Here is a 15,678-nt window from a genome sequence, read left to right as displayed (position 1 = left end):
TTATTGAAAGACATTAAGCCAGAGGCTTAAGAGTAAATACATGTAGAGATTCTTCAGTCACCCCCCCTTCTGGTACATCTCTCTCCATAGATAAACACAAAAGACAGCCTCTCAGCTCAGAGGCATAATTCAGAAGAGGACAACACACAGACTCTGTCAGAACTTTCCCAGTCGCTATCAGATGGCTATCATAGCAACGGCCCTGGCAGTCCGTTCCCAGACAGGGCATAGACATAACTCCCCCTTAACCACAGTTACGTCTTCAAACTTGCAGGCTTCATGGAAAACTACTAGAGACAGTAATGCCTACTGGTCACCAGTCCAACAGTCTCCCTTTTTTCCATTAAGACTGCAAAATACACATGAAATACATCTCCATAATACATAGTCATACAGTCATACATTTTCAGTTCAGTACAGTTCAAAATTTTATTCACTTAAACTTTGGTTTATTCCAAGCCTTGTCACCAGTTTGCCAAATTTCTCCTCACACAAAGGCTTGGTCATTATGTCAGCCACCATGTTGTTAGTGTCACAAAATTTTAGGTTAACAAACCCCTGCTGCACACAATCCCTTACGTGAAAGTATCTGACACTAATATGTTTTGTTCTCTTGGTATGAGCTTCTGATGTGGCTATCTTAATGCAGGTCTGATTGTCTTCATATACAGTAATCGGAAATTGCATATCAATGCCTATCTCCTGCATGAGCATTGCGAACCATTGTAGCTCATTACAGGCCTGTGATAGGGCCACATACTCGGCTTCTGCACTTGATGTTGCAACCACATTTTGTTTCTTGCTACTCCAGTCAATGCATGACCCGTGCCACATCACAACTATGCCAGAGGTTGACTTATGACTGCTCAGCTCCCCTGCATGATCTGCATCCACAAAACATTCAAGACCTCCTGTCTTTGCTCCTGACAAAACCAGACTCTTTGTCTTCGTGCCTTTCAGATAACGCACTATCCTTTTAATCCCTTGCCAGTCAGCCTCTGAAGGATGCTCTACCTTCTGGCTTAAAATACTGACTGCATTACATATGTCTGGGCGAGACACCTTCACCAAATATTGCAATTTCCCTATTATGCGCCTGTACTTCTCAGGATCTGTACAAGGCGTCTCCTGCACATTCTGTTGGAAAGCCACAACCATTGGAGTCTTCACAACATTGCATTCTGTCATGTTGCATTCTTCTATGATCTGATTTATTTTACTTTCCTGACTCAATGTTATGCTTCCGTCTTCTGCACGCACAATATCCGTGCCTAAATAGTGTGTGACAGGCCCCAAATTCTTTGTGTCCACCTGCCTGCCCAGTTGCTCATTAAATTCTTGTTCCTCTTGCTGCTCATGATAAAAATACATGATGTCATCAACGTAAACTGCACAGAACGTGGTTTTCATCCCCTGTCTCTTTATATACACACATGGATCTGCCTTGCATCTTTGGAATCCCATTCCATGCAACACTCTGTCCAATTTCTCATTCCAGCAGCGTGCACTTTGCCGCAGTCCATATATTGATTTATGCAGTTTACACACGAACCCTTCCTTTGACACAGAACCCAGAGGCAGTTCCATATATATCTCCTCTCTTAAATCACCATGTAGGAATGCCGTCCCTATATCGTAGTGATTTACACTCATGTTCTGCATCGCTGCCAGCTTCAGCAGCACACGAATGGACTCATGTTTCACAACCGGGGTGAAAACAGCATCATAATCTGTCCCATGCTGCTGGGTGAATCCCTTGGCAACCAAACGTGCCCTGTACCTCTGTACTTCCCCGGAACTTGCTTTCTTCTTCTTAAACACCCATCTGCAACCTATGGCCTTTTTACCCATGGGTAACTTTACTAATGTCCATGTGCCATTCTTTTGCATGGCTTGTAATTCTTCCTGCATGGCCTGCTGCCATTTGTGCTGCTCTGCCTCAGGCATCAGCCTGATTGCTTGAAATGATGCTGGCTCTTCTAGTTCTCTGTGAACTTCCTCCATCTGGGCAGTGAATACCAACGGCATGCCTTTTACAGCTGTCTGTTTACAGCCCTGACCGTCATTCCCTTTCCGCCCCATTGAACTCAAGGCATCAGCACACTTCACACCCATGGACATTTTAAACTGTGAATCATTAAGGCTTCCTTGCATACACACTTGATCTCCCCTCATTACAAAACATTGGTATTTGTGAAACAAAATTGAATAATTACAACTCACCAGTTTTCTAACTGATAAAATATTATGAGCCAATTCCGGAACAAACAAACAGTCTGACATTAGTCCAAGTTTGTCAAATTTCACCAGACCTTTAGCTTTTACGGATTTCTGTGATCCATCAGCAAGTAAAACAAAGTCTTTCACTTCTTCTGAAATGTAAAACAAATGTCTGTCTTTAATTAATATATGGCTTGCTCCGCTGTCGACAATAAAGTTAATTTGTTCCAAGTCTTTAGACTTCTGTTTACAAACAAAGTTCACACTTCCCTGCTTCAAGCCTCCGTCCCTGGAGTTTCGCTTGATTGCACAATCTTTACGGAGATGCCCACGAGCCCCACTGGCAAAACAAGACTTCAGCCGCTGCTGCTCCCGCTTGTTTTCCTGTCTGCTTTCGGCAGCCTGCTCCGGTTCGGCACATTTCTCCTCCTTGCTTCTGACAGCCTCCACCGGCTGGGCTCTCTGCGCCTCCTGCCTCCGCTGCCATTCCTGGGACAAATCCTGCAACGCGTCCCACGTCTGTTTAGCCGACGGCTCATCTCTCACACACATCAGTTGAGAATCCGATAGAGCCAAGATTATAAACGCCTGCGCCCTCTGGTCTCGACGCTTCCAGGCCGCGGTCGGCACCGCCGGGGGTTTTTCCTCAATCACGTCCCATAAATCCTCTGTTATCAGCAAAGCCCGCATCCTCGGCTTCCAGCTGCCATAATTCTTGTCATTAAGTCGTTCCATCGGCAAGCCTCCCCCAGACAGGTTTACAGCCATGTTGCTCACCTCCGTCTGGTTCAATCAATCAAGCTGCCCTCTCTGGAACTCCGTCTGCCGTTCAGACCAGCAACTTACTCCGGTGTAATGCGCTGTGGAGCGCAACCATCCTCTGCTACCACTGTTGGCATGTGTGCATTGTTGTGTGAAACAGCATACATTACGTTGGAGTTAAGTTGAGCAAGAAACTTCTTCAGAGCATGTTAAGAGTCTTTATTCAACGACATTAAGGCCAGAGGCTTAAGAGTAAATACATGTAGAGATTCTTCAGTCACCCCCCTTCTGGTACATCTCTCTCCATAGATAAACACAAAAGACAGCCTCTCAGCTCAGAGGCATAATTCAGAAGAGGACAACACACAGACTCTGTTAGAACTTTCCCAGTCGCTATCAGATGGCTACCATAGCAACGGCCCTGGCAGTCCGTTCCCAGACAGGGCATAGACATAACTCCCCCTTAACCACAGTTACGTCTTCAAACTTGCAGGCTTCATGGAAAACTACTAGAGACAGTAATGCCTACTGGTCACCCATGTGAAACCCAGCAAGTTAGGGACCTCAAAACTGTGGACCTTTCTTTGTTTTTGTCTTTTTAAGTAGCCAGGAAGCCTTATAACATGCAGGCTATTTTTCAAAGTATTAACAGCATATTACACCACAATCACATAAATTGAGGCATGGTATCCATGAAATGCTGCTTGATTAAAAATTCAGCTTTACCTCAAGAAAACCTTTCTGATCTGGTGACATGTGATTCAAAGGGATGCAGGTTTCACCGGTCTCTTGGCAAACCATCATTACATGCCGCTGGCTGAATGTTCCTCTGCCAACATCTTGCCCACTCAGGCGAATATTAAAACCTTTGTATAAAACAAAGCATGGAGTAAATGTATAAGCTCCCATTCAAAGCTGACTGGTGGGGTGGGGTGGAGTTGTCCTTCCAACAGTGGCATTGCTACACCTTACTAGAATGGACAGGGGCAGGGTAGCAGCGAGGTCAGGGCTGTATGGATACATATAGCCAACAACGTTCAATTCATTTTAGTAGCCAAGAGGAATACATAGGTCTAGTATAAATGCACTACCTTGACAGAGCAGAGAACCAAAAGCTAACACTTCAGCTGTGGCCCAGTCTATCTTTATCCCTTCTTCCATCTTCAGCATTCTTGCCTGTACAAAACAAAAGTATACAAATTTCATAACTTTGTTACCTCAATGTCTAGAAGGCTTACCCAGCTTCTATCTGGTTTCTAGATCAATCGATTGACAGACAGACAGAGAGACAGACAGACAGACAGACAGATGTGACATCGTGGTTTCAGAGTTAGACTACAGTTAAAATCCCAACTTAAGTCATTATTTTTTACTTACTGTATTTCTAGCTTGCTTTTCAAATAAAACCCTTACAGTAGTGGATTATAACACACTTTAAAATACAGAATAAACAATCAAACCATAGAAATAATAAAAGACCATTCAAACCATACATTGAAAATAAAAAGTAAGACAGCAGCAGCGGATGAAAAGCACAGTATGTTAAAATTAATCTTTTTCAACAAGTTAAAACTTTCCTCTTTCAACAAGCCTTTTAAGTTGAGACCTTATCCCAGTCCGTGTCTGTGTTGGAATTGCTTTTTAATATGTTTTTAAACCTTTTCTTTCCTTTTTTTAAAAAAAGATTTTTAAAAGCTTTTTTTTAAAAAATGTTTTTAAATATGTTTTATTTTAATGTATTTTAAAGTCTGTTTTATGTTTTGAAGTGTTTTTAGTGTTTTTATTTGCCGCCCTAGGCTTCTACTGGGAGGAAGGGTAGGATATAAATTTAATTAATTAATAAATCATCATCATCATCAATGCAAATTGAAATAAATTAGTCTTAAAGGTCAGAAAAGAGGGAGCCAAACATACAACCTAGGTGAAATTATTCCAAAGATGTGGGATCATCATAGCAAGGGCCCTGTCCCTGGCACTTGCTAATCTCTCAGCTTTCACTTGATGACCTTGGGCTAGTCATCTCTGCCTCACCTGTTATGGGGATAAAATTAGGGAGACTTCATATATATCACCCTGAGCTCCCTGGAGAAAGAGTGGCTTAAAATATAATATATAAATACAGGTATGGTGTTATGTTTTTTTGCACAGTATATCAAGAGGGCTAGAAGCATATTATTGGTGATGGGACACCAGTTGTGGAACTTCTGAAATATGGTTGGTTCCAACCTTCACACATTTTAGGGGCAAGGTGAGGACCCACCTTTTTGTGCAGATGTATGTGGGACATTAGTATAGAGCAGGATTGGGGAAGATTTGACCCTCCTGATGTTGTTGGACTCGAATTTCCATCTGCCCCAACCAGCATAGCCAATGGCCAAGGAAGATGGAAACTGTAGTCCAGCAACATCTGGAAGTCCAAAGGTTCTCCAGTCTTGGTGCAGAGCCTATTGTTTTAGTATTACATAAGTTCTCAGCATGCTTGAAATGGATTGATAGGTATTTTTAGTTGTGTTTCATTTTAAGTTGTATATCCCCCTGTCGGAGTGGCAATGAAGAGTGGGTAAGTAATATTTTAAATAAATGCAATCTGTTTTAAATAATGTCATTTTTATCATTTTAACACAACTAGTTATTAGTTTGCATTTAATGTATTTATTTGTTATATTTTACTTCAGGACATTTAGGTAGCTTAGCTGATGTCAGGCAAGCAGTGACACGACTGAGACCTGCTTAGCTTTAACAGTGTGACAGTAGCATGTGCCTTCAAACCTTTTTCTGGGTTTCCAGAGCCAGACCTACCATTAAGCAAAGTGGGTCAGCTTCCTCAGGTAGCAGGTTTTAGGAGTTGTGAAAGGGCAGCAAATTGTTAGCTATTTAATTTATTCTTATTATATTGTAGTATTGCTGTTGTTTTTGTTGTGTGTGAAGTTGCTGGTGGGATTTTCTATCTGAGGTGGCAAAATAATTTGGCTACCCTTGGGTACTATGTACATTAACTTGGGGTGTGGGGTGGGTATGTGTCTTCCATTTCCTGCTCTGCCTCAAGCAGCAAAATGTCTTAGGCCAGCAGTGCACCACACCAGTTACCACATTGTATGGCCACTATCACGGCCTGTTTTCACAATAAGACTGGCTTCTTGACAAAAAAAACCAAAAACCAACACTTTCCTGTATCTGGAACAGCGTGGATATATGTTATATGAAATATTCATACAAGTAACCTGACATGAACGATGGCTTGTATCCAATTAAGTCATACTCAGAGTAGACCCAATGACATTAATGAAACTAAGATGGTTACATCTATTAATTTCAATGGGTCTACTCTGGGTAGGACTAGCACTGGATACCATACCATCCTACAATTCACTGGAAGGCCCCTTAAGTTGAAGTAATCATCCAAGAGACATCTGAGCTATTTCACACATATTCCCATGTTTAGTTGGGCACAGGAATGGCTTGCCAGACTAGTGGCCATAAAAAAAGGCTATGTGAATTGGCTCATATTAATAACAAGGCTGCAAGCTTTACAGCACAATCCTATGTATGTCCACTCAGAAGTATTCCCCTGAATTTAAAGGGCTTACTCCTAAGTACTTGGATACAACATTGCAGTCTTAATTTGATTAACTTGTGGTGGACCATTTGTCATAAATAATTGCAACCCTAACCCCACTTACATGGGAATAAACCCAACTGAATTCAACAGGACTTACTCCTCATGTAAATATGTGGAAGTGAGTCTACTTACTAAGGACATGTCCTTTTAAAGGATATTTTGCTGTTAGTGTGTTAGCATAACAGAGTATGAAACAGAAGATATTAAAGATGGCAATACCTTCTTAAAATTAGTAGTGTTTGTTTAGTAAATTATGTTTTGTCTGTCCTACAGGGTGGTTCATGAGAGATGTTCTTGGAGGCACTGATTCATAGGGTCGCCATAAGTCGTAATCGACTTGAAAGCACATAACAACAACAACATGTCCTACATTGTAAGCATTTTTTATAACTCAAAATATATCACACACAATAAAGAGTCTCAATTACATGTTTTGCTTCGCATTTTTATATGCTTTGGTTCCTCTGTTTACGCAAAACAAGCAACTTCCTGTACAATAACCATATATCTATTAGCCAATAACAGTTCAATCTTTGTTTAGCTACTCAATGATCCTTTCCCATAAGCAACCTTTTAGGAAGCTATTTAGTTCTTAGTACGTAACAAAAAAGTAGCTATACAAAGGTTTTGTCAAGATGCAAGTGTACATAAATATAAGAGATTAATTCATCTAGCCTTGCCTACAGCCAGCCAGTATATCTGAGCATGAGGCAAGATTTGAACTAGCTCACAGGTACTGTATGTGCTTTCACTTGGGGCCACATCATACTTTCTAGCGTTCAATTTCAGATTCTCACACCTGGGCATGTGTTTTCAGGATATGGCTGTGCAACTGCATTTCCGCTGCCACTTCCACAGACTTGGCCCCAACAAACTGAAGGAGTGGAACTGGTATGCCTGTATCCCATGTGGTGATCCTTGCCGATGGTTCCACCATGCTACTCCAATGAGCCTGAAGACTGGCGGATGGAGGGGTGTACATTGGCATGTTGGCCAGATGCTCGTTCAGTTTAGAGTAATAGGAAGTCTTTATTTCAGAAACCTCTTCCTCTGTCATGAGTCCCTGGGCTACTAGACGCTCTGTGTAAGTTTCCGGAATACTCTTACGGGACCTGTGAGGGGAATACATGATGTTGTCTCACATTTGGATTGCTGCAACATCCTCTGCATTCTGCTGCTCCTTTAAAATGGTTCAGAAAATTCAATTTGTGCAGAATACGGCTACCTGCTTATTAGTGGAAGCATATTGGGGGGGAGATGTAAATCGCTCCTGTAATCCTGAGGGGACACTTTCTCCCATGTGCATCTCCACATACATTGAAAAGACCAAAAAAAACAACAACACCCCACTTTGCAGGGGGAAAGTATTGAAAAGGAATGGAAGTCAGTTAAGAACCCCCAATTTGGACTGGGTCACCACAGCTGCTTTTCCTCCAAAATAAAAAAAGCCAGGTTAGGCAAGCTTATTTAAACATGTGACTAACCTCATGTGTAGTTTGCCCCTTACAGAAGGAATGTTATTTAAAAATTCTTGAAGTATTTTGAAAAGGCATTGCTAAAGCGTGTGACAGCCCAAACAGGATACAATTTTTCTCCTGCTCGGACTAAGCCGGGACTTAGGAACTCTCACCTTATAGGCCGGAAGTGGCCCACAGACAAATTTCATCTGGCCTGCTAGATCCTTTCCCACCATAAACAGTTCAGTGGGGCACAACTAAGAGGGGAAAGGGCTTTGCTGTTGTGTACAGTTTGCAAATGCAACTTTTACCTCTGCAGGAAGATCAAAGTGGAGAAGAAAATGTCTCAGGTATGTAGACTTGTGTTTTACTTAGAAACAGACCAAAAAAAGTCAAGCATTTTGTAACTGCATGCATGCAATTTTTGTGGTGCAACTGCATTTTGCAGTCTGAGGCTTCAAAACTGAGCTGTAAGATAGTTCAGTTGTGCATTGCTATTACATGTTTTTCTCAACTGAGATTGCTAAGTTCTTCTTGCCTTTTTCACAGTCAGGATGTTTAAGAACTTTAAAAAAACTTTATAAAAAAAGTCAATGAAAAAATATGGAAGGTGAAATTTGAGTGGTTATTAAGAATCAAATATATGCCTCCATTTGCCATGGTTGATAGCATTGTGTGTGCGTTTGATTGTGTGTGCCTGTGCGCATATTGAGGACACGTGACTGTGTGTAGGCCATGCCCCATGCACTACTGGAAAGCAGCCCAGATAGCTTTCCATGGGGGCAATGTGGCCTTTAGTTCAAAAAAGGTTCCCCACTCCTGCATTAAGCCGTACCTGATAATTTTATACATGGTGGGATTGGTGAAGAACGGCTCATCTAGTTCATTATGACCCCACTGCCGGTAGCATAACAAATCCACAATCACATCTTTACGGAAATGACGCTGGTATTCAACAGCCAATCGTGCAGCTCGGATTACTTCTTCAGGGTCATCTCCATTTACATGAATAACTGCACAACCAACTATCTTGCCTAAAAATGAGAGAAAGAATACAGCAGTTCTGTACAACATATGATCAACTTAAGGTCAGTGGAGCTCACCAGAAATATATGACAGTCCACTAAGGCAGGACACACGTCCTGGTTTTGCTGCAAAAACAGGAGGGATTCTCAAGCACCTGGATCCACAAAGCATGGCTAGTGTGCTATACTGTACCAGTCTGAATTATAATTAAATTAATCATTTTAGATGTATCAGTTTATTTGTATTTAGATTTTTGCAGTTTCACATTAACTAATGATGCACCTCCAACCCTAAAACACAGCATTCTGGTCCAATCTCCCCACCTTTCTGGCGGAGAACTCAAAGGGGGAAAAGACTAAGTACATGCTACCATCCCTTCAATATTTACTTTCAATGCTGGTCTCAGATACTCACATTAAAATCCTTTTAACATGCAACTTTAATTTTTTCACAATCCCAGTGATACATACCAATATCACTACAGTACAAAGACGACCTCCCTCGCTCTGCTGGAGTGGTGAAGCCCAACTGGTTGTTAACAATGAGATGAATGCTTCCACCTACTCTGAAATGTGGTAGATTGGAAAGTGTAAACGTTTCAGGAACAATGCCTTGACCAGAGAAAGACGCATCACCGTGAACCTATATCACATAAGGAAATAGAGGATTTATGTGAGGAACCACTGCTAGCTCTTTGGAGGGGACTTGTATTTGTTTATACGGATGGGGGATTAAAATGTTGCAGCTATAATATTTACTTCAGAAGTATAGTGCAGAAAGGGAAAACTCTATCTCATAATTACCCTCTTTTGTTCCTTTTTCTCACTACATAATAGGCTTAGACCATCTTGAAATACTGTATTAGGTGGATATCTCAGAGAATCATAGGGGTGCAGAGGGCCTTATAAGCTGTCTGGTCCAATCTCCTCCTAAGTGCAGGAAATCCAGAGATAGAGCATTCCCAAGAGATGGCTGTCTAGTCTCTGCTCATAGATCTGTGTAGCTTTCGAACAGTAGCAGACAGTGGGGTGGGGACACTTACCTGGCCTCCCAGCAGTGGGTTACTGCTGCTTACCAGAGGGAGGGGAAAGGTGACATGGAGGTCTGCACTGGGCAAACGCACCAACAGGAGCTCTTTATTGGCTGAACCAGTGTATTTGTACAGAGCCGACCTCCCTGTTGCCTTGCCCCTCACTCTCCCTCCCAATGAGCAGCAGCAATTTCACCACCAGGAGGTCAGGTAAGAATATGCTTTTAAAATATTCTGATCAAGCTGAAGATTGCTAGAGAAAAGCACAGGCTGAAGTGGCTTTCATAATTTTTTGAATTTGTATTCTTAATAAAGCAGCATTATTTATTTAAGTAAACCAATATCCTGCACTCAGTCTCTCCTCCCAGCACTGACCTGTCCCATGACCTGCTTAGGCTTAACAATGCAACAGCCTCGTATGCCTGCCAGCTGTTTCCTGGGGCCTGACAATTTGCCCTTCAGACACTTCAAGTTGTCTGAAGTGTTACAGCACCTCTCCCAGAACCCCTTGCACCAGCTCTCAAAATACCTGCAGGCAGATAACTTTGTCTCCAGGCTGCGCAGAACTGTCTAGAGAGTAGTCTCCTTCGAGCTGAGATTGTTGCCTTCCCCTGGTTTTGCCAACTGCCACAGGGTTAATGGCTTCTAGATGGGACGGGTTTGGCAACAGGATGACATGAATAGGTCGATGAGACCCGAAGTCTAGATCTACTGAAGCAGTCAGGTGGGACAGGACATCTCCAATCGCTGGTGAGTTGTCTGGAAATTCACTCAAGCCTCGCATTTTACGAAACATCAGCTTTACATAAAGATATGAAAATAACGTTTAGAACACATTTGCAGAATCTGTTGAATGCAGATGAACAAAAGTTGTCTACTTCAGGGGTTCCCAAACTTCTGGGACAACCCATTCCTTTCCCTTGTTAGATTCAGGTCTCATCAAACAATCCCACCCCTCCCATCGTAACCCACCTTTCAAGTCATTGTCCACAGAACCCGCTTATCTTCAGGCCCATTGCATTCTAAACTTCCTCTGTAACGGTCACATGACCTGCCCATATTTCTTCTAAGGATTGATTTGTCATTATGGCTGCCCTTGTGGAGTGTACTGGAAATACTTATGCACAGCCCTGCTGGCCTAATAATATAAAGATTTGTTTAAGCTATTTGTGTGCTCACTTCCTTCAGGGAACTCTGAGCAGCATACATGGGTTGCCCCATTTTATCTTCATAATAACCACTGAAGTAGATTAGCCTAAGAGAGTGTGGCTGGTCCAAGGCCACAACTGAATGGGGATTTGAATCTGGGATCACATCCACAACCATACATTTACAAGACATAGCTTCCCCAAAGAATCTTGGGAATGGTAGTTTGTTAAGGATGCTGGGAATTATAGCTCTGCAAGGGGTAAACTACAGTTCCCGTGATTCTTGGGGGAAGCCATGTGCTTTAAATGTAAGGTGTAAATGTGACCTATGTCTTCTTTTGCCTCCCCTACACTACTCTAGACATACTAGCTCTGCAATGTCCAAGCAAGTGCCTGCAGTTGCCAAGGATATGCTGTGCTGGCTTAGAATCTCTTTCAGGATTAGGCCAAACTACATAGCAAATGGCTTTCAAACATTTTGACCTTAGCGGAGGAACCGTAGCTCAGACCACATGTTTTGCACACAAAAGGCCCTAGATTCAATACCTGACATCTACAATTAAAAATATCTGCTACTGTGATGGAAAAGACCTCTGTCAGTCAGGGCAAACAGTCTGATCTGGTATCAGGCAGTTTCTTACATCCCTATGACCTCCACATAGAGCCGCTGCTATGAAGAAGCATTTCCTGTAGACTTTATATGCCAGCCGTGATGTTTCAAACAGAACTTGGGACCCTTGTTACAGAGACAATTTTGAATCTTTTGCTACTAGTTCTATTTAACATTTAGCTGGAACACACAGTAACTATACTGTGACACTGTTTTCTGCCAATCCTCTGAACTGACAATGTAAGTAAAACAGTTTGAATGGATAAAGTATCTGTCTCAAGTATCTTTTAGGCAAGGAATGTCAAAGAAAGTATGTGGTGACAAATACTTCTCAAAGATGTTCCATTTGGAACATCTTTGGGGAGGAAGGGCAAAACCTAAATTTAATTAATATAAATAAATAAATAAAAGATGAAGCTTTTTGGCCAAGGCTTTGGCATTTCCACATGACCTTTTCACATCAAGTAAACTAATGTATACAGTGAATGTTGAAACATTTGTAGCTGTGACATTTGGGTTGCCAAAAGAAGTTCTGAACATATCTAAGAGGGCAACCCAGAGACCATTAGCATCAATGTAGCATGTATACCCAACTCTACTGAGTTGTGTATTTCCAAATCAAAATAAGTCACATCTGAAAGAAAAGTCCACTTCTTACCTCAGGTGGAAACTGAAGAAGCCCTGTAAGAAGATTAAGCCTGCCTCGATGAGGCATTCCAAGAACAATGTCAGTCACCCCGCTGTATGAGAACATCTTTAACAATTCATGAAAGAAACCCATCATGCTCTCTGCTCCTTCACCACCATATCTTTTCACTGTGGCAAACTTTGTAGCCAAAAAATGATCAAACTCCTGTAAAATGTGAATTGTGATTTTAAATATACATATATATATAATTCGAAGAATGCATCTTTGACAGTGATTTGGGCCCAGTAAAGATTTAACATTTGCAGTCTTCACTATGACATGGAGACCAGGAGAATGCTACGTAGCATTACAACTGACATTATCACTAACCATGGTTAATGCAAACTAGGATTGCCTTACTAACTATGGTTTGCAAACACAATTTGAAACATGGTTCAAGTTGTGAGGGCAATCTTGGTTAGTACTAATGAAGATGGTGAACAGAAACCATGGAAAGGATAGGGGAATTTGTGGTGGAAGGTGGAAGGAGCATGCAAGCCCATGGCATGTAGCCACAGTAATCGTCTGGTAATCGTTTAACTGCAGAAAAGAGATCAAGAATATTATGTCTCCACCAGGTCATAGTTATACAAATATATTTTGAGAAAACTGAACAAAAATTGTTTATCTTGTTTATCTGGTTCCTTCTTAAATACTCAAATGGCCTATTTCAGTTCAGTTGGAGCATCACAAAACAATATCCTGTGTTTACAACAGGTAATCTCAGAGATCAATATTGTTAATATACTCAAAAATCATCATGGCAAAATAAGCATTTTGACAGGACAAATTTATGTTGATTCTTGTGCAACTACTACTGATAATGCTGTCTTCTGTGTTTATACTGGTCTAGCAACAGGAAGCATATCTTATCAAAGTTAGTTGTCCTAATAAATCTACTGACAATTCTTGCTTGAAATTTATCTCTGTGAGTTTTGTATGCAATGCAATGTCCTCAGTTGCCCCCTGCCCACAAATACAGGGAGATGTAATTACTAGATTTGGGGCCCCATTCACTCATTCAGCAACATGGACAAAATCAACATGAGGTGGGGCAGCATGAGTTCCCCTTCTTTTTCAAAAAGAACACCAGAAATGTGTATAGCTCATCACTTATGTTTTTGTGATTAAGACTGGGATCAAAATTCACTATTTGTTCTCTACCTAAAAAGTCTCATTTGTGCAAGTCAAACAAGGGATATTTTCCCTTGCAATTGGGCTCCAAAACCAAGGCAACTACTAACTTAAAAACACTCTAGCTTCTCTAGGAATTAGTTCAACACTAAAGAGTGCAGAACAAAAAGGGGACAATGGACACAGAATGCATTAAGAAAAACTGTCTCCCATTAAAATATGTTCAATGGTAACAGATCTTGTCTAAAACTCTGATGCTCACAATCCAAATCATGAAATAACTTACTCTCTGGTATTTAGTTAAGGAAAAATCATTAAAATATCAATTGCATTAATAAATATGATATTTTAATCAACCAGTTGAGCTACTGTCTTCATAATGACAAATCCTTTCATTACAGTTCTAGTTTTTTACCCTTAGAGATAATTTCATTCCCACTTTTTTCTTATAAATATATTGCACACACAAACACACACTTAGACAATGCACCTGAGATTCTAGCATGAGCTTGGACAAGTACTTTTTCTCTTCAGTAGTGAATGCTTCTTGTTTCAACTCCTCAAACCGTTTAGCAATCCATTCTCTTTCTTGAAAGGTAGACAACTGGCTAGTCTCTATAGACATATGTTCACAGTATATATGATCCAGGTAAGACAGTACATCCTCTAGGGAGGCCTCTTCCTTTCCCATGTTCAAAAGCCCTGGAGTAAATGATTGTTCAGTAGATTACATTAATGCAGCAACAACACTGAGCATCAAGCTCTAAATTGCTCTTTTACCAAGGGATCCATCAAAAAGGCAAGCTTTCCTACTTTTCCTTTCAGAAAATAAACTCAGAGGTGTTCATGCTGAACTAATTACTGTAATGTAATAAGTCCCAGGGCAGGGGGCAGAAATACTGGAGTGGGAAGAAATCATGGCATTCACCCAGTCCACATGGTTCCTTTTTACAGCACAGAACCGGACCATGCAGAACCCACTTCCAAGCTACAATGGTCATGAACGAATTGGGCTTTGATATGTGTGATGCCCTGTTCCCCCTGCTACTCCTCCTCCTTGGTGATGGCAGCCTCGTGAACTTTCAATAAGCCTCTTGTGATCCCATCATGCCCAACATATGAGAAACATCAATCCTTCACATTCACATGCCACTTTGCACTCAGAAATCTCATACTAACTTCTAAAGAGATAATACAAGTAAATATTTTTAACTTAGTCAGTAATAAAAGTTGAATCTTCTGATTTTCATTCCAGTGCTTTACAGTGCAATCCTATGCATGTCTACTCCTATTGTCCTATAAAGTTCAATGGGACTTATGTGATGTTCCTATATTAATGTATATATGGTAAGTGTTGTTGTTTTAGAAGATACATGGTAAGTGGAGTGAAAGAGGAGGGGGAGTGAATGGGCAGTAGAATGCGAGATAATTGGCTGAGTGTTTAAAATGGCTGAATGTATAAAAGGAAGAGTGTGGAATCGGGGGGGAGAAGAGAACTGAGTGGGTTGGTTGGTGGGGTTTAGAGAGTTGTTTGCCAGGAGGGAGGTGGAGTTCGGATTAGTATTGAGTAAAACCATATGCTTATGTGCCTTAAGAAGAAATCTTGTTAATCTTGTTAGCTTTGTTATCTGTAATAAATACTTAATTTGGTTTACCAAAGGCCTGATCCTTGGCTGGGGTTTCACAGACCAGAAGGGAGGGTAAGGTAATGACCAAGGCTGAAGGGGAACTGTAACAAATGGTGGCAGCGGTGAAGAGAATAACAATACCAGTATTCAGAGTCTCTGGGAATACTAGTATTGGGACGTGACTGGTGGTTGCCTAGCAGGGGGATCTGTTGAGATCTGTGCTAGAGCGGGGAGAGAAACCGTAAGAGAGAGCGGTCCGGACTGGTGGAGTCCCTCGTGGTGCCTAGAGACAGGCAGTAACCACGAGCAGGTAGGAACCTGACAGGGAGAGCCAGGGAAGGACGCCTCACAACTTA

General features: G+C 41.4%; 1 protein-coding gene across 2 annotated transcripts in view; it reads right to left on the bottom strand.

Annotated features, from left to right (window-relative positions):
* Positions 1-15,678, bottom strand: part of DHTKD1 (dehydrogenase E1 and transketolase domain containing 1) — a 42,883-nt gene that overhangs the window by 17,608 nt on the left and 9,597 nt on the right. For both annotated transcript variants that reach the window (XM_061582232.1, XM_061582233.1), the window contains exons 3-10: positions 14,185-14,396; positions 12,531-12,725; positions 10,644-10,913; positions 9,555-9,726; positions 8,894-9,092; positions 7,401-7,713; positions 4,074-4,158; positions 3,709-3,848 (exon numbers count right to left, since the gene is read on the bottom strand). In XM_061582232.1, coding sequence (XP_061438216.1) covers positions 3,709-3,848; positions 4,074-4,158; positions 7,401-7,713; positions 8,894-9,092; positions 9,555-9,726; positions 10,644-10,913; positions 12,531-12,725; positions 14,185-14,396 — 1,586 coding nt within the window. The remainder of the gene's footprint in view (positions 1-3,708; positions 3,849-4,073; positions 4,159-7,400; positions 7,714-8,893; positions 9,093-9,554; positions 9,727-10,643; positions 10,914-12,530; positions 12,726-14,184; positions 14,397-15,678) is intronic.

The sequence above is a fragment of the Rhineura floridana genome, chromosome 8, assembly GCF_030035675.1.
Source record: "Rhineura floridana isolate rRhiFlo1 chromosome 8, rRhiFlo1.hap2, whole genome shotgun sequence".
In the NCBI taxonomy this organism is placed as follows: domain Eukaryota; kingdom Metazoa; phylum Chordata; class Lepidosauria; order Squamata; family Rhineuridae; genus Rhineura; species Rhineura floridana.
This window is presented reverse-complemented; position numbering and strand designations above follow the sequence as displayed.